This window comes from Mesoplodon densirostris, chromosome 8, assembly GCF_025265405.1.
Source record: "Mesoplodon densirostris isolate mMesDen1 chromosome 8, mMesDen1 primary haplotype, whole genome shotgun sequence".
Lineage (NCBI taxonomy): Eukaryota > Metazoa > Chordata > Mammalia > Artiodactyla > Ziphiidae > Mesoplodon > Mesoplodon densirostris.
The window spans coordinates 109,324,875-109,345,087 of record NC_082668.1 but is presented as its reverse complement, the minus strand read 5'-3'; the positions used below and the strand labels follow the sequence as shown (position 1 = coordinate 109,345,087).

The 20,213-nt window shown below is 42.4% G+C and overlaps 1 protein-coding gene across 5 annotated transcripts in view; it reads right to left on the bottom strand.

Annotated features, from left to right (window-relative positions):
- CLASP1 (cytoplasmic linker associated protein 1) overlaps positions 1–20,213 on the bottom strand; it is a 269,568-nt gene that overhangs the window by 138,634 nt on the left and 110,721 nt on the right. For all 5 annotated transcript variants that reach the window (XM_060106469.1, XM_060106471.1, XM_060106468.1 and 2 more), the window contains one exon: positions 12,763–12,830. In XM_060106469.1, coding sequence (XP_059962452.1) covers positions 12,763–12,830 — 68 coding nt within the window. The remainder of the gene's footprint in view (positions 1–12,762; positions 12,831–20,213) is intronic.

Here is a 20,213-nt window from a genome sequence, read left to right as displayed (position 1 = left end):
GATACATTACAATTTTCTGATTATCTACTATCTAGCTTACAGTTTTGTTAGCAAATAAGTATTTTTCCTTTAGCTACAGATTTATTATGGAATTTTCAAGATTGAACCAGCATGATACTTTCATTCTTTCCTCATGAACATGTCAGCTTTGCTCAAGAAACTCAAAAGCATGCACATTTTTAACCAAATTAACAACCATGGGCCTCATTTCAATCAAATCCAATTAAAGAACATTAAGTGGCTGCAGATAAAGGACAATGACTAGTCTATAATTACTGGCTCTTTCATGCTGAAAATTCGATTCTCCCATGAGCATAAGCACATCTGCATGATTTTCAAAACGTACACAGAAAATAATTTGCTTTTTAAAACCCATAAAAGGAAAAACTGTAATTTTTGCTTCAAGGGGTTTGCTAATTATACGGAGATGGAAAAAAAAGAAAAAAGAAACATCTATAAAACAACATATTTTTAACTCCCATATTCTTGCCATTCAAAACTGAAAGGCCTTCAGGTAACCTAGCAACAAAAAAGAATCATACAAAGATGAAGTATTCTATTACAATTTCCAGTTGCTGCTCAGATGCTTTTTCACTGCTGTTCAGTCACAAGTCTTACATTTCTAAAACATGAAGTCGGTGGCATTTATATAAATATAATCAATTACACATCTTAGAACAACATAATTTTGAACATGTCAAGAAATACAACCCAAGACAAAACCCATTTCCTCCCTAAGAGTACTGCTATTACATTAATAGTTCCTTTCAACTTAGCTCCAATCCAGAGCTTTTATTTCTTACTCAAAGGAGCATTATTGTGCACAAGTAACAAAAGAAAAAACAGATAAATTAGAATTCATCAATATTAAAAACTTAGATGCCAAGAAAGTGAAAAGACAACCCACAGATGGGAAAAAAATACTTGCAAATCAAATATCTGATAAGAGTCTTGTTATCTAGTATATATAAAGAACTCTTTTAGCTCAACGACAAAAAGACAAATAAACCAATTTAGAAACGGGCAAAGGACTTGAAGAGAGATTTTCCAAATAAGATCTACAGATGGCCAACAAGCACATGAAAATATACTCAGCATCATTAGTCATGAGGGAAATGGAAATCAAAATAATGAGATACCACTTCACACCCACCAGGATGACTGTAATTTTTTAAAAAGAAAGGAAAAAATGGTGTTTTTTGTTTTGTCTTGTTGGAGAGGATGTGGAGAAAACAGAACCCTCACACATTGCTGGTGGAAATATAAAATGTGGAAACCACGGTGGGAAATAGTTTGACAGTTCCTCAAGAGGAGGAATATGCAATTCTTCAAACACAGAATCACCATAGGATCCAGCAATTCCACTTCTAGGTATATACTCAAAAAGGATTGAAAACTTATGTTCAACAAAAATTTGTAAACTATTCACAATACCAAAAAGGTAGCAACCGTCGAAATGTTTATCACTGGATGAAAGGACAAGATAAACAGGTGGTCCAGCCAGGCAGTGGAAAAGAGGTGCTGATGCGCCACAACATGCACGAACCCTGGAAACATCATGTTAAATGAAACAAGCCACACAGACATCAACACGTACTGTGTGGTTCCATTTACATGACATGCCCAGAACAGGCAAGTCTGTAGAGTAGATTCGCAGCTGCTGGGGCAGGGGTGGGGGTTAGGGAATTAGGAAGGTGACGGCCAAGAACACTGGGTTTCTCTTTTGCGGTGACAAAAATGTTTTAAAACTGACTGTGGTGATGATTGCACATATCTGTAAATATACTAGATATGACTGAAGTATATACTTTAAGTGGGTGAATTGTATGGTATGTGAATTACACCTCAAAAACACCATTTTTTAAAAAGTGCATTATCGTTAAAGAAAACGTGCATTAAATTTTAAATGTATACTCCAAAATCACCCAAAACTCTACAAGAAACACAAGTATGAGAGTTATTCTCAAATGATGTTCTATTTATTAAAAAAAAAAAAAAAAAGAGAATATATCCCTGAGTTGGAGCAATGGAGGAGAAACCTACCGTTTTGAGCACCAACCCCGTCCGGGCACGGCTGGGAGCTTTACACCCGACCTCATTTACCCTGCAGAGCACAGGAGTGAGCCCGCTCCCAGGAGGGAAGCGCCGTGCCCCGAGTCACACGGCCCGCGTGCGGGGGCAGAGAAGCCTTTCCTAAGGAGGAACAATGGCCACACTCGTCCACAGCAGCCCCTTTCGGCTTCTCCCTGACACTCTGTCTACCCGTCCCGTGGGGGACTCGGGCACCCACACTCCAAAACGGACACCTGCTGTGGCCACACACAGTCACCACTCGTTAAAGTGTTAGGTCCCTGTTGAGTCACTTGTTAAGTCCTCTGCTGTGAACAGAGGCTGAATTTTCACAAATGGGGTTTGAGAGACAGATCATTCAACAGACGGCCTGTTGGGTCAGCCTAGGTAACACATTTGTGAGCACGCGTACGAATCAAACACGGCGGCCCTCCCTCCACCGGAACCCTGGCCCAAAGGCAGTTCAGGAACCTGGAAATGAGCCCCATGTTTCCATCCTCTCTTTGCCTTTGACTCATTTCTTCCTCAGGTCTAACTCTCATCTGGTACCCAAGAATCCATAGGGAAAAGTAGAAAACAAGAAGGACCGGAGTACCTCAGGTACGAAGTTTCCATGCATGCACTCTGTATTATCAATACTAAGAGATTACAGACGAAAACACTGATGCCCCTCAAATGAGCCAACCCCAGAGGACTCACGGGGACTAAGAACAGAAGGCAGACGGAGGTGTCTGGGGCCTAGAATGCCCTGTAATCAGGGGGCTAAGAGTCCAATGCAGAAGAGGGACATCGGTCAAATAATCACCAAATGTAGCAAAGTAGGGGATGCTTGGAAGTGTCCGACAGGGAGGTCAGGGAAAGCTTTCTAGAGCCAGAGGGAGGGAATACTGAGCTGGAAAGGATGAGGAACAGCGAGATGAGAAAGAGGAGACAGAAGAGACGTGCACCAGGGTCTCAGAGGAAGGGTAAGGAGGACAGGTGGCCCCAGGGGAGGGCCGGGCTGAGAAGGCTGCAGGGCCAGATGGAGCACGGCTGCAGCAGGCCACTAAGGACTGGGGGGTATCGTGACAGCAATGAATTGAAACAGGAAGAAGATTTTTTTTTAATCATGTGAGTAGTGAGGGCAGGAGGCAGAATCCACCTGCAACACAGAGCTGTTCGGAAAGCCTTCGTCTAACCCTATGGGACGGAAGCCCCCCCACAGCCACCATCAGCACTCAGCTAACGTATGATGTTCACACCTTTTCCTCCTCTTGAAACAAACAGGAGTCACCAACTGTAATTTGTCTTCCTCTGTTCTTATAAATGTATGTATTTTCTTTATTTATTTTTGGCTGCGTTGGGTCTTGGTTGCTGCGCGCGGGCTTTCTCTAGCTGCGGCGAGCGGGGGCTACTCTTCTTCGCAGTGTGCGGGCTTCTCATTGCGTTGGCTTCTCTTGTTGCAGAGCACGGGCTCTAGGCACACGGGCTTCAGTAGTTGTGGCTCACGGACTCTAGAGCGCAGGCTCAGTAGTTGTGGCTCACGGGCTTAGTTGCTCTGCGGCACATGGGATCTTCCTGGACCGTGGCTTGAACCTGCGTCTCCTGCACTGGCAGGCGGATTCTTAACCACTGTGCCACCAGGGAAGCCCCCCCTGTTCTTAAAAGTAGATGATAACAACGGTGGGCTTATTTTTGGGAGATTAATGCTTGCAAAATTCCTAAGAAGAATATACCTAATCTGGAACTGATGCTCACTTTCTATATTAATGTTTCTACTAAAAAATACAGAAGGGGCCATGCCCACGTCTTGAACCCGACTTGAATGACATAATGCGTTCCAGCTCTTCTTCACTTACAGCCCATTATTTCTGATGAATGGAGATGAAACAACACCTGGTGAAGCTGGGTGGTGCCCACGTGGGGCTCCATTATTCTCGTCTATGCACTTTAGCATACATTTAACATTTTCCAAATAAAGAAATGAAAAGGGAAGGGGGTCAGAAGACCTGGCTCTGAGGCCGCCCCCAGGTGCGCCCAGAGAGTTTGGCTACAGGCTGTGTCCACCTTCAAGGATCTGAGCAAGGGTCCGACCTGCTCAGACTTCTGGAAAGTGAACATCTCTCAGGCTAACATCAAAGTGACAGTGCAGGTAATACTTATAAATGTTTTTAACACTGTCCTGGCTGAAGGAAAAAGGAGACAGGAGAACACCTCCTGGCCTCAGTCTCTTCCACCACAGAGCAGTCTTCATCCAGAGAGAAAGATCAGTCCTCGTTTTGGTGACGTCGCACAACAGAACAGACCGGGGGGAGAAGGCAGGGGGACCGCGAGCAGGTGGCTTCAACAGTGCGGGCAAAGGGGCTGGAGAAGAGCGCTGGGGCCGCTGAGAAGCGTCCACAGCCACAGGAGCCGGTGGCGAGGCACCAGGCGGGGAGGAAGGTGGGGCCTCCGGGGTGAGAGGCAAGTCCTGATTCACACGCCTGGGTGGACAGTGGAGCGGTCGTCCATGGAAGATGCACAGAGAGAAGCTAGGACGAAGTCATGTTGAGGTGTTCTGGGTTTTGTCTTTGGGACATGAGTCTGGGTACGTGTCTCCAATACAAGAAGAAATGTCAGACAGGCAGCTCCTTCACATACTATTAGCAGCACTGGACGCGTTTATGGAAACATGTTATCTGGCTAGTAAACAGAGTTCCGGCCATGGAAAATTATAACCCAAAGGAGAGCACTGCCTGAGAAAGAAAAAGGCATAGGACTGAGCCAGCCTTAAGAGTTTAGTGGCAAGTAGCAGACAGCAAACCTAGAAAGAACAGCCCAACAGCAGGAAAAAAACATCAAAAGGAGGTCAGGCCCAAGGAGGCAAGGAGGAAGGATGCTTCCAGGAGGAGGAGATGGGGGTCAACAGTGTCCAGCATGGTGAGAGGCCGGGCAGGGTGAAGAGTGGCAACGCCAGCGGGTGGAGTAGCGTGGCCACCACCCCGTAACAGCGCCGGCAGCTGTGTCGGTGACGTGAGCGGACCCCGAGCCTGGAGCGGTCTGAGGAGGTGACTAGGCAAAGAGACTGAGACAGGGAATACAGATGTTTAAAAAAAGCAAACCACAGGCCCAAGACGGAGTCACTTACACTAGGCCGCACCACCAGAGTGGGGCTGAATACCCAACCCAACTGCTGCTTCAACCTCCCTACCAACTGCGGTCGGTCAGGAATCTCCCGGTCGGCACCAGGGAGGTCACCCGTCTCATGGGTGTCCTCCAGCCCCAGTGAAGGTGAGGTCACAGCCACACAGACCCGCCCCGTCCCCTACAGATAGGTTACTTTAGCCTGAAATAACCTTTTCTTATGACTTCCTTGACTTGCCTTTAAAAAACCTTTCCCTTTCTCTTCTCCTTTTGGATCAACCCCCCCAGACACACACACACTCGCTAGATGGGATGCTGCCCAACTCAAGACTCCGTTCAGTAAAGCCAAGTAGATCTTTAAAATTTGCTCGGTTGAATTTTGTTTTTTTTTTTAACACAGACGTCTCAGGAGAAGTTTGCTGTACAGGGGAGGAGAGAAGCACAGCAATGAGAATGGCTGGAGATATACGTATGCGTGTTTTTACTGAACGACACTCGGCAGGCTTAAAAGTCAACAGGTCAGACAAAGCGGGGGCGAGGGGTGAGAACAAGTGCAGGCCAACCTCTCTCATGAAGTTAGGTGCAGAACTCCTCGACAATGTAATCGCAAACCGAACACAACACTGTATAAAAAGAACTGTACACTATGACCAAGTGGGATGTATTCCAGGTATGCAAGGGTGGATTATTACCTGAAAAAAATCCATCAATATAACTCACACTATCATCAGGCTAAAGAAAAACAATCATATCAATTGACATCAAAAAAAGCATTTTAAAAAAAAAAGCAACACCCTAAAAGGAATCCAGATTGGAAAGAGAGAAGTAAAACAATCTCTATTCAGAGATTCAATGACCTAGTACATAGAAAATCCTAAGGAATCCACTGGAGAGGAAAAATCTAGCTAAAAAATGGGTTAAGCAAGGTTGCCAAATACAAGATCAAATATAAAATTCTACTTTATTTCTATATGCTGGCAAAGAACAATCCAAAAATAAAATGAAGAAAAGAATTATATTTACAATACCACCAAAAAGAATAAAATACTTAGGAATAAATTTAACCAAAGTAGTGCAAGACTTATAAATTGAAAGCTACAAAACATTGTTGAAAGAATTCCAAGACCTAAATAAATTGAAGGTATCTTACATTAATGGATTAGAAGGCTTAATGCTGTTAAGATGGCAATATTTCTCAAACTGGTCGACAGGTTCAACACAGTCCCTATCAAAATCCTGTAATTCAGGGGCTTCCCTGGTGGCGCAGTGGTTGAAAGTCTGCCTGCCGATGCAGGGGACACGGGTTTGTGCCCCAGTCCAGGAATATCCCATATGCCATGGAGCAGCTGGGCCCGTGAGCCATGGCTGCTGAGCCGGTGCGTCTGGAGCCTGTGCTCCGCAATGGGAGAGGCCACAGCAGTGAGAGGCCTTCGTACCGGAAAAAAAAAAAAAAAAATCCTGTAATTCATATGGAAATGCAAGGAATCCAGAACTGTCAAAACAATCTTGAAAAGAAGAACAAAGTTGAAAAACACAACTTCAACCCAAATGTCCTTTAACTGTTGAGTGGATCAACAAAACATGGTGTATTTATAGAAAAAATTGTTATTCAGCCATACAAAGGAATGAAGTACTGACATATGCTACCAGGTGGATGAACCTTGAAAATATTAAGTGAAAGAAGCCATACACCATATGATTCCATTTATGTAAAATGTTCAGAACAGGCAAATCCACAAAGACAAAAGACAGGTTGTCAGGGACTGGAAGGACAGGGAAACAGCTAGTGCTAATGGGCACAGGTTTTCTTGGGGTTGATGACAATTTTCTAGAATTAGACAGTGGTGATAACTGTACAATTTTCTGAATATATGAAAAACCACTGAATTATGCACTTTAACAAAGTGAATTTTTTTGGTATGAATTATATCTTAATATTTAAAATACACTGATGATCAGGCTTCCCTGGTGGCGCAGTAGTTAAGAATCCACCTGCCAGTGCAGGGGACACGGGTTCGAGCCCTGGTCCGGGAAGATCCCACATGCCGTGGAGCAACAAAGCCCGTGCGGCCCAACTACTGAGCCTGCGCTCTAGAGCTCGTGAGCCACAACTACTGAGCCCGCGAGCCACAACTACTGAAGTCTGCGTGCCTAGAGCCCGTGCTCCGCAATAAGAGAAGCCACCACAATGAGAAGCCCGCGCACCACAACGAAGAGTAGCCCCCGCGACCCGCAACTAGAGAAAGCCTGCGAGCAGCAATGAAGACCCAACACAGCCAAAAATAAATAAATAAAATATGCTGATGACTTCAGAAAAAAATCCAATACCCATTTGTAATAAAAAGCCAGATAAGTAGGAATAGATGAGAACTACCTCATCTTGCTAATGAACATCTACAAAAAGACCTACAGTTAACGTCAAACTTAGTTATGGAAAACCTAGGACTGGGAACCAGGCAAGGAGGTCCACTCTCACCACCCTTATTTTACATATGGCAGAAGTTCTAGCCAGTGCAATAAGGCAAGAAAAGGAAAGAAGTAGTATATACATCTGAAAGAGACAAAACCGTTCCTGCTTGTGGATGACATGACTGTCTACGCAGAAAATCCCAAGGAACCAACAAAAACTCCTAGAACTAACCAGAAAGTTCAGAAAGGTTGCGATACAAGCTGTATAAAGAGCAAGCAGGAGAAAGCAGAGGGTAGGTGGGTTGAAAAAACTAGAAGACTCAATGGTCTGAAGTCCAGAAGAGTTCAAAGAATGCTTTTACACTGGGAGTCAGTGGGCAAATAAACAAAAAAGAGAAGCTGGGGTGGGGTGGGGTGGGGACTTTTATTCTGCTGCTACTGCAGCTTCGCTATGCTACCTGCTACCTAAATGTTTAATGGCTCCAGCAAAGAAGAAAATGAGGTGGTTTATTTTATTATTATTATTATTATTTTTTGTGGTATGTGGGCCTCTCACTGTCGTGGCCTCTCCCGTTGTGGAGCACAGGCTCCGGACGTGCAGGCTCAGCGGCCATGGTTCACGGGCCATGGTTCACGGGCCCAGCCGCTCCGCGGCATGTGGGATCTTCCCAGACCGGGGCACGAACCCGTGTCCCCTGCATCGGCAGGCGGACTCTTAACCACTGTGCCACCAGGGAAGCCCCGAGGTGGTTTATTTTTTGACAGCAATTAAACATCTTGCTGGTCTCCCAAAGTTACTGATGAGAGACCAAGCTATTTGGGTTAGGAATTCTAAAACCTTTACATATGCGCCTTTCCGTTATTCTATTCTGGCTCTAACAATTAAAATAGTAAGTCTACGCATCAACAGGCATACCTCGTTTCAGTGTGCTTTTTCTTAACTGTGCTTTGCAGGTACTGTGTTTTTTTGGTTTTGTTTTTTTACAAACTGAAGGGTTTGCAGCAAACCCGCCTCAAGCAAATCTATTGAAGCCATTTTCCCAAACAGCACTTGCTCCCTTTGTGTCTGTGTGTCACATTTTGGTAATTCTCACAATATTTTAAACTTTTCCATTATTACTGTATTCGTCATAATGATCTGTGATCAGTGATCTTTGATGTTACTATTGTAAAAAGATTATGACTTGCTGAAGGGTCAGATGATGTTTATCATTTTTTTTTAGCAAATAAAGTATTTTTTAATTAACGTCTTTTAAATAAGGTCTTTTTTTTCAGATATAATGCTATCGCACCCTTAAATGACTACAGTATGGTGTAAACATAACTTTTATACGCACTGGGAAACCAAAAACTTCATGTGACCCGTTTTATTCGCTTTACTGCAGGGGTCTAGAACCGAACCTGCAATGCCTCCTAAGTATGCCTCTACCATAAAAAGCTGAACAGGGCTCTACGAAATTTTGAGTTAAGGCTTTCTTACAATCTGTTATTTTTTAACACAGAGCCTAACAGAATTGTTTTCATCCTCAACCCTACCCCTATAAGTGCACACACACACACACACACGGACACACACACGGACACACATACATACATACGCACATTCCACAAAAATAAGGAAACTGGAGGCAATATTCACACCTGGACAATTAGAATAAAATGTTGCTGGGATGCTCCCAATGCCACAGGGTTTTGGTATTCCTGATGATTAAATCATATTGTCAGTTCATTAAAACTCACAGAATATTCAAGATATATGTGAATCAAGCCATCATGCTGTATCCCTTAAACTTATACAGTGATGTAGGTCAATTATTTCTCAATAAAACCGGGGGAAAAATACTCATGGAGTGCATATATATAATCTTCTAGGCAAGGCCTCCAACATGGTGTGGTCTTTCTCCCCATTGCCAGCACTGTAATGAGATTCTGTCTCATATATAATAAAGGCACGAAGCACAAACTTGCTTTTCTGCCACCAATGTTACCTCCTTGCCCATTACTTTCTATCTTGGTGTCAACAAGTTTTAAACTGGAAAAACCACACGAATACACACACACAAAATTAAAAGCACGTGTCAAGCCGGTCTCTTCAATAAGTGGTGCTGGGAAAACTGGACAGCTACATGTCAAAGAATGAAATTAGAACACTCCCTAACACCACACACAAAAATAAAGTCAAAGTGAATTAAAGACCTAAATGTAAGGCCAGACTCTATAAAACTCTTAGAGGAACGCATAGGCAGAACACTCTATGACATGAATCACAGCAAGATCTTTTTAGACCCACCTCCTACAGTAATGAAAATAAAAACAAAAATAAACAAATGGGACGTAATTAAACTTAAAAGCTTTTGCACAGCAAAGGAAACTATAAACAGAAAGAAAAGACAACCCTCAGAATGGGAGAAAATATTTGCAAATGAAGCAACTGACAAGGGATTAATCTCCAAAATATACAAACAGCTCATGCAGCTCAATACCACAAAAACAAATAACCCAGTGAAAAAAATGGGTGAAAGACCTAAATAGACATCTCTCCCAAGAAGACATACAGATGGCCAACAAACACATGAAAAGATGCTCAACGTCACTAATTATTAGAGAAATGCAAATCAAAAGCACAATGAGGTATCACCTCACAGCGGTCAGAATGGCCATCATCAAAAAATTTACAAATGGACTTCCCTGGTGGCGCAGTGGTTGAGAGTCCGCCTGCCGATGCGGGGGACACGGGTTTGTGCCCCGGTCTGGGAAGATCCCACATGCCACGGAGCGGCTGGGCCCGTGAGCCATGGCCGCTGAGCCTGCGCGTCCGGAGCCTGTGCTCCACAACGGGAGAGGCCACAACAGTGAGAGGCCCATGTACGGCAAAAAAAAAAAAAAAAATTTACAAACAATAAATGCTGGAGAGTGCGTGGAGAAAAGGGAACCCTCCTGCACTGTTGGTGGGAATGTAAATTGGTGCAGCCACTGTGGAGAACAGTATGGAGGTTCCTCAAAAAACTAAAAATAGAGCTATCATACGACCCAGCAATCCCACTTGTGGGCATATATCCAGAGAAAACCATAATTCGAAAAGATACATGCACCCCAGTGTTCACTGCAGCACTATTTACAATAGCTAGGATGTGGAAACAACCTAAATGCCCATCAACAGAGGAATGGATAAAGATGTGGTATAAACATATACAATGGAATATTCTCAGCCATAAAAAGGAATGAAACAGTGCCACTTGCAGGGACGTGGATAGACCTAGAGACTGTCATAACAGAGTGAAGTAAGTCAGAAAGAGAAAAACAAATATCGTATATCGTTTATATGTGGAATCTAGAAAAATGGTACAGATGAACCTATTTGCAAAGGAGAAACAGAGACACAGATGTAGAGAACAAACTTATGGATACCAAGAGGGGAAGGGTGGGGGGATGGGATGAATTGGGAGATTGGGCTTGACATATATACACTACTATGCATAAAACAGATAATTAATGAGAACCTGCTGTACAGCACAGGGATCTCTACTCAATGCCCTGTGGTGACCTAAATGGGAAGGAAATCTAAAAAAACAGTGGATATATGTATACATATAGCTGATTCACTTTGTTGTACAGCAGAAACTAACACAACATTGTAAAGCAACTACACTCCAATAAAAAAAGATAATAAACGTAAAACAAAACAAAATCAAAAACAAAAAACTAAAATACAAAATAAAAGCACGTGTCTAGCAATTGGCTGGACAGCTCTGCCCATGCACACTGTCAACCCCCCCATCACTGGTCTCAGCTCTACCAATGATACAGTTGAAAGCACATAGAAAAGTATATATAAAAGTAGAGGGTAATATGCAGAAATTATGCCATGGTTAAAACTGCATACAAATTATACAGTTATAGGAAAATTAATTAGAAGATAATACAGATAAGTGAAAACTGATTTGCTGGTGATAGCAGAATCATAATTAATCTTTTTTCTTTTAATACTGTAATGATTTTACAAATGTATGAAAAAGAAATTTTAAAAAAGCATTTTATAAGAAACATGCTATTTAAAGACAAATTCCGTACTGGTAACAACGGGTACACAACTAGAGTGTGAGCTGAAAGACCTGGATTCTGTTTCCTGCTCTGCCCTCAAGTACTATGTCCCTTTGTGGGAAATCACTTAAACTTCTTTAACAGCCTCAAGATAGTCAAAATCTGAAGGCTACACTATGATCTCAGATCCCTAGCAATTCTGAAACAGCTATGATACAATGATGTATCCAACGTTAGAAAACTTCTTGTTGGCAATGGACTTTCTGATGACTTCCAAACAGCGTTAAGGATAAAGAAGAGAAAAAAACAAAGTTCTTACCCTCATGAATAAACAAAAAAACAGTTCTGCAGTAATATTCATTAAGAAGGAAAGTCACGCCAGGTGAGGGCAGAGAGCGTTCCCTTACAACACTGGGTGCGCTGTTCTGGACGCCTGTGTAATGAAGCGAGCCCGCAGCCGAGCTCTGGGTGGAATAAGGAGGAGGCCCTAAAGACAGCTGGGAACAAGTGCCTCAAGCAGAAGGAATCATAAGCACAGAGGCCCTGAAGCAGGAGAAACATGCTAAAAATCAGCAAGGAAGCCAACAGGCTGGAGCCAAGAGAACTTTCAGGAAGAACAATGGAAGATGACCGCAGAATAGGGGCTACCGCAGGTCAGGCAGGGCCCAGTGGGGCACCGTGAGTCACTGCGCTGGGAAACCTCTGGAGGATTCTGATGAACAAGGGATTAATGTTACTTGCGCTACATTCTAAAGGGATCAGTCTGGCTGCTGAGTGAAAAACAGACTTTAGGTGTGGGGAGAGAATAAAATCAGGAGTGCAGGCAAAACACCGTGATGGCTTGTACTAGGAGGACAGGGGCAGTTACACGGGGAATCTTTGGGATTCTAGATGTATTTTTAAAAATAAAGGCAACAGGATTAGCTGATGGATTCAGTGTAGGTTATAAAAGAAAGTCAATGACAGCGCCATAGTTTCGAGCTTGGGAAAGTGGGTAAATGGAGGTTAAATCTTGAGACCTAGAAACTCCTATCAAGGTATCAAATTCAGCTATTCAGAAATAGTATATAGTGTAAGTAATACTTATGCTAAAAGTGGAAGTGAAGAAGCAAAAGTAGAATGGTTGCTTTTTCTACTCACCATTTGCAGACTGTATCATGTTTCCAGATTTTTGGACTTCATCAAATTTTGTAAAAATTACATTCAACCTGTATGAAAAAAAATATATATATATATTACACAAACTATTAAGCATATTACAGTTACATTAACATATTTACAATCATAGTATACACTGAAGGTGAGTATCACTCATTGATAACAGACCCATCTAACAACAGTAGCTATGCTAACAGCATTATCAATAGCCAAAAGTGAGTGAGCACCTGCTTATTACAAGCCAAGCACCGACCTAAGCTCTACCTGAAAAATCTCCTTTGATTCTTGTAACAGCTGTATAAGGGGTTATCCGTACCCCCATATTACAGACGAGGAAATCAAAACCCCCTTACTTAACGTAACACACTTGGTCAGGGTGGAGATGCCAGCCCTGAGAGTAAGAACCCAGAGGCCAGGCTCTCAGACATTATACTAAACTGACTGACGTCTCTACACAAAATGTACGCATCATGAAAAGTGTTTATTTCTCCTATTTCTGTCTAAGCACAGACTGCTGATTACTCAGGACAAAGATTTTCAAAATGCATTGATATTACAGTACAAAGGCTTTTCTGTGACTTTTGCTTATTTTAAAAGTGCTGTAAATAATTTCTCTAGAAGCAAATGTTGTGACTGAATAATCTTTAGCTTAAAAATCTGCATGACATGCATTTTCTATTAGTGGATCATTTTCACCATGACATTTTAAAAGAAGCAAAACTCCTTAACCACCAAATATTCCATCCTAGGGACACCAAAAATGAGAGGAAAATTGGCGTTGGGGGTGGGGTTTACCTTGTAGGAAAAGTCAAGAAAAAAGAGGCTTTCCGAGCGAAACACAGATATATTGGAATAAGCCTAAAGGCTGAGATTCCAAAGTCACGCACTTTTGCATTGAAACCTACGCCACCCATTTCCAGGACTAGACTAGAAACGTTAGCACTTTCTTACAAACCAGCCTGTCACACAAGCTCTAATTGTTTCAAACATGTTTGATTTCCTTTCCAACCAGGATGGAAGCCCCTTGGGTGTAGGAATGGAACCTATATTATCTTTGCTATTCTGTGTACACCACACATCACGTCATGCAGGAGGGTGACATCACCGAATGAGAAGGCTGGTGCCTGGTCCCGCCCCCGCGCGCAAGGCGGAAAACTAGGTAGTTCACACACTCTGGTCTCAGCTCATGCACTCGTTCATTGGCTGAGCCAGGACTGAGCTAGCTAGATGCTGAGTGTGGGAAGGCCCCACCCTCTAGAGCGCCCACTTACCTCTGCTTCATTCTATTCTACTTAGACTGTGACGTTCTAAGAAACAAGGGAGCCAAAAATACTCATAAGCAAACACGAGGTAAGTGAAGAGGATGAACCAGCCTTATAACACGGCCCCTCCCGCTTCCCGTCCCACGGTGGATATTGATCTTTTCAACCCATCTTTCCATCTAAGTCCAGATGTAGCCTCAGAATCCTTCCCAAAACCGCTCCAGGCAGCTACGACCAATGAATCAAAGTCGGCACTGAGTTAAAATTCTATTTGTCATCCCAGGACCAGATGAGTAAAACTATTGCTCACTTGCGACTCCTGTGGTTACTAAAAATCTGGAAAGATGCCTTAGAATCAAGTTCTTATGATGTTTCCATCACCTGCCCTTTTGTAAGTAACAAAGATCCCCACTGGCTTAACAAGCTCATAAATAGTATCCCTACACAGGTTGCCGGGGCCTGCCCTTTCCAAGTTACCACTTTATTGCATCATAGCCACACCCTCTGACGTGAGCATGTCTGCGAGGCTGCACATCGGGGACAAAGGGCACCTCCAGCTGGTTGTCCCTGAAATCACTAGGAGGGGCGAGTATTTCCTCCGTTCCTGGGAGAGCATTCACCATTATCGATGGCAACTGTGGAAGCACCTGTAGGTTCTCTGTAGCTCGCAGGTAGGGTCTCCTCACCGCGGCCACAGGACCCACAACCGGTAGGCCCAAACAACGAGGTATGGGAAGGCTAAGATGGTTACTGTTGTTGGCACCTGCCCCGTAATTCAGAATTACTTCAGGCAGGCGTGCTTCCCCGCTGCTTTCCAGCTCCTGCCTCAATAGCTGCCTAGACAATGGCTCCTGTCCAGATGACCACCTCCGGATCGCAGGAGCCTGGCTTTATGACAGTCCAAGAGCAACAAAACCTCCCTTGGGGATGTCTTCTGTCTCCTAGCCCTGAGCACAGCAATACAAAATGCCTCTCCCAGGACCTACCAACTTGCACAAGTCTGAAAGGGTGAGTTTTACAGGTTCAAAGACGTTGAATACATAATTAATGATTAGCCCTCTGAAGCCACCAATTTTTTTGCACAATTTAAATTTTAAATCTTTGGATCTCAGATATAAAATAAATTTCTTCACTAGTTAGATAAATAACCCAATACCATTTTCCTCTGATTTTTCTAAATTTAAATTTTATTGTTAACTCTTCAATGCAACTGGTGTTTTTTTTACTGTAAGATTTAGATCCAATTACGCCTTCCTAGAATATTTTATAACGTAAGTTTAAAATAACTTCCTAAAAGCAAATACTAGTAATCTCATAGTAAACAAGCTCCAGCTCTACACTCAGAGTTTATATTTGGCTTTTCAGTCCACTACTCTTAAATATGAGCAGGTACCAAGGATTATAAACTATATGAGCAAAGCTTGTAATATGAAAAAGAGAGACCAAAAGGAACACACACATACCCCCAAATCCCAATTTAGAGAAGAGACTACGAACAGTTTTTAATATATTATTTATATTTCCAAAGAGATGAGAAAATATTATAATTATAAAAGCACACAGGGGGCCTCCCTGGTGGCACAGTGGTTGAGAGTCTGCCTGCCAGGGCGGGGGACACAGGTTTGAGCCCTGGTCTGGGAGGATCCCACGTGCCGCGGAGCGGCTAGGCCCGTGAGCCACAACTGCTGATCCTGTGCGTCTGGAGCCTGTGCTCCGCAACAAGAGAGGCCGCAATAGTGAGAGGCCCGCGCACCGCGACGAAGAGTGGCCCCCGCTTGCCCCAGCTGGAGAAGGCCCTCGCACAGAAACGAAGCCCAACGCAGCCATAAATACATACATACATACATACATACATACATATTTTTTTAAAGAATGCAACACAATTCTTTAAAAAAAAAAAAAGCACACGGGGAGCAGCCCTTCAAAATGGCACCGTAAGGACCTCTGAAAATTTGTTCCTCCAAAGAAAGAAAACATCAGCAAAATCTGGCAAAATCAAGTTTTCCAAAACTGGAAATTAAACAAAGGCTTGCAACAATCCGAGCATTCTTCAAGCAAAAAGGCTGAATCTTGGTAAGAACAGTAAGTTTTCCATTGCTCTGCAAGTGCCCTATTTCCATCTCAACTCAGGCTGAAAACCAACAGCCTCACAACCACTAGAAAAAGTTGAACAAGTCTGGAGCCCCTAAGAATCCCCATTCCCAGAGAACTGTCATTATCTGACCTGCCTGGCATATCCCTGAGCCCCCATTCACAGAGCTTGTCTTTATCGCACCTCACTCAGAGCATGCTCAGTGTGAGACCCTTTTCCCTGAGGCCACAGTCAAAAAGAATCCACAATGACTATTTAACACAGCAATAACCGCCGGGGCAAAGAAACTGACCAAAAAACTTAGAAGGAAAAACTGGAGGATGAGATGTTCTCAGGAAACTTTGAAAAGCTCTGACACGTTCCTGGGAATCTAGAAGATCACATATATGGACAAGGCTGTGTGCATGCCTGAGAATGACCCAAGGCACTAACATCTCACCTCTGGCTGACTGTGAGATTCTGCACAAGCAGGCGGTAAAGAGACATAAAGGCAGGAATATATAAACTGCCTGCCAGAGACGCAAGAAGGAAGGGATATGGGAACAGATGTATATGTATAACTGATTCACTTTGTTATAAAGCAGAAACTAATTTTAAAAAAATGCAAAAAAATAAAAAAATAAACTGCCTGCCAGAACACTGAAAGCACGTCCCAACATACAGAGCCTTCAGCAAAGGCACTGAAGGAAACCGCTGTTCAATCATCAGCTGAACGCTAACCTAACCAAGCACAGATGACTATAGTAACCACACACAACCAAAAAATACAGACTTGACAGCATTAGTTCAGATAAGTCACTAAACAAGCAATGAGCAACAAAAACAATAAACACCAACAACAGCAAGCCTGGGGAGGGGTGAAGAATGTGATTTCCAAAGTTGCCACAACACATAATTTTAACTAATCAGTTTCAACAAAAAATTATGAGACACATAAAGAAACAAGTAAACATGGCCCATCCACGGGGGAAAAGATCAGTCACAGAAACTATCCTTAAAGGACTAACTAGATGAATACTTGAAATCAACCATTATTAATATGTTTAAAGAAATAAAGGAAATTATGTCTAAAGAACTAAAGAAAATATAACAACCAAGGTCTCACCAAATAGACAATATCAATGAAGAGATAAAAAACATGAGAATCATACAGAAATTCTCGAAATGAAATTAAACATTTATAAACAACTAAAATTAAAAACTCAGGGCTTCCCTGGTGGCGCAGTGATTAAGAATATGCCTGCCAATGCAGGGGACACGGGTTCGAGCCCTGGTCCGGGAAGATCCCACGTGCCACGGAGCAACTAAGCCCATGCACCACAACTACTGAGCCTGCGCTCTACAGCCCACGAGCCACAAGTACTGAAGCCCATGTGCCACAACTACTGAAGCCTGCGCGCCTAGAGCCCGTGCTCTGCAACAAGAGAAGCCACCGCAACGAGAAGCCTGCGCACTGCAACAGAGTAGCCCCTGCTAGTTGCAACTAGAGAAAGCCCACACGCAGCAACGAAGATCCAACACAGCCAAAAAATAAATAAATAAAATTTTTTAAAAAATAAAAATAAAAATTCATTGAAGAGGCTCAACAGTGATTTCAGTGATTTGGGAGAAAAAGCAGCAGCAAACTTGCAGATGAGTCAATTGACACTATCATGTCTGAGAAACAGAAGAAAAATAAACAGGAAAAATAAATAAATAAATTAATTAATCAATTAATTAATTAACAGAGCCTCAGAGATTATCTTCTTACTATACCAACATACACTTAATGGGAATCCCAGAAGGAGAGGGGAAAGGAAAAAGGACAGAAAGAATATGTGAAGAAATAATGACCGAAAACATTCTAAATTCATGAAGCTCAACAAACTCCCAATGGGATAAACTTAGAGATCCTAACCTAGACACATAATAAGCAAAGGATTAAAAGAAAAGACAAAGAGAACACCTTGAAAACAACAATAGACAAGCCATTCATCACGTACAAGGGCTCCCCAATAAGATTAGTAACTGATTTTTCATTAAAAACATGGAGGCAAATGTAAAATAGACAGCTAGTGGGAAGCAGCCGCATAGCACATGGAGATCAGCTCAGTGCTTTGTGATGACCTAGAGGGGTGGGATAGGGAGAGTGGGAGGGCGACACAAGAGGGAGGAGATATGGGGATCTATGTATATGCATAGCTGATTCACTTTGTTATAAAGCAGAAACTAACACACCATTGTAAAGCAATTATACTCCAATAAAGATGTTAAACCCAAAAAACAAAAAACAATGGAGGCCAGGCAGCTGTGGGATAATATATTCAAAGTCCTGAAACTAAAAATCTCAACCAAGAATTCTATATCCAACAAAACCACCCTTCAAAAATGAAGCAGAGAATCCTCTCTGGACCAAAGACACTTCAGTCTTTACATGAAGTCCTACTACCAATATAATAAAGTGCAGACTCGGGGCATGGCGGGTGGGGGGAATGAAGGAGAATTTAGGACATTTCTTGATAAGCAAAAAATAAAATAAGACTCTGAATTGAAATGAAAGAACACAGTACAAGAGTTCAAATCCACATGAAGACATAAAGAACACCAGTAAAAGTTCAGTCAGCCTTCCATATTCGGGGGTTCCACATCTGGAGATTCAACCAGCCGTGGACCAAAAAGATTTTTTTTTTAATTTTAGAAAGCTCCAAAAAAGAAAACTTGAATTTGTCACATGCCAGCAACTATTTACATAGGATTTATATTGTGTTTAGGTATTTTAAGTAACCTAGAGATGATTTAAAGCATACAAGAGGATAAGTTATATGCAAATACTACACCATTTTATATAAGAGACTCAAGCATCCATGGATTTTTGGCATCCACAGGGGGTCCTGGAACCAATCCCCCACACATCACAAGAGGTGATGAAAAACTACAAAGGTAAATGTAAAACACAGGTAAACATAAACGATAGTACAAATGTTATTTTTTTGTTGTTAACTCTTCACTGGTCCTACATGACTTAAAAGGACACTGCATAAAGCAATAATTATAAAACTGTATGTTGGCTACCTTATAATGTACAAAGGTGTAATCTGTCTAACAAGAATAGCAACAGAGAGGAGGGGAGAAAATGGGGCTATGTAGGAGTAAAGATTTTTTTTTGTTTTTTTTTTCTTTTTGCGGTATGCGGGCCTCTCACTGCTGTGGCCTCTCCCGTTGCGGAGCACAGGCTCCGGACGTGCGGGCTCAGCGGCCATGGCTCACGGGCCCAGCCGCCCTGCGGCATGTGGGATCCTCCCGGACTGGGGCATGAACCCGTGTCCCTTACATCGGCAGGCGGGCTCTCTACCACTGCGCCACCAGGGAAGCCCAAAGAGTAAAGTTTTTAATACTAAAATTAAGAATAATAATTCAAACTAGACTGCTAAATTTAAGATGTTAATTGAAATCCCCAGAACAAACACACTAATAATTCCATAAAACAAACAGCAAGAAGATTAAACTGGCATACTAGCAAATATCTATTTATTACAAAATAAGGCAGTAATGAAAGGATAGGGGAACAAAAAAGTCATGACATACAGAACACAAAGAGCAAAATAAAATAGCAGAAATAAAGTCTACCTTATCAGTACTACATTAAATATGAATGGATTAAACACTTCAATTAAATGGCAAAGATTTTCAGGCTGAATAAACAAACAAGACCCAACTACATGCTATCTACGAGAGATTCATTTTAGACACAAAGACACAAAGGTTGAAAGTAAAAGGATGTAAAAAGATAATCCATGCAAACAGGGTTCAAAACAGACCTAGGGTGTCTATAGTAATATCAGACAGTATAGACTTCAAGACAAACATTGCTACCACTGACAAATAAGGACATTTGTACAGTGATAAAAGGATCAAGGTATCAGAAAGACATAATTATAGGCACCTAAGAACAGAGCCCCAAAATACATGAAACAAAAAGTGACAGAACTGAAGAGAGAGCTAGGCAATCCATCCGTATTAACAGAAGACTTCAGTATTGCACATTTCAAGTACAGATTCTTCTCAAGTGCACATGGAACATTCTCCAGGACAGACCACAC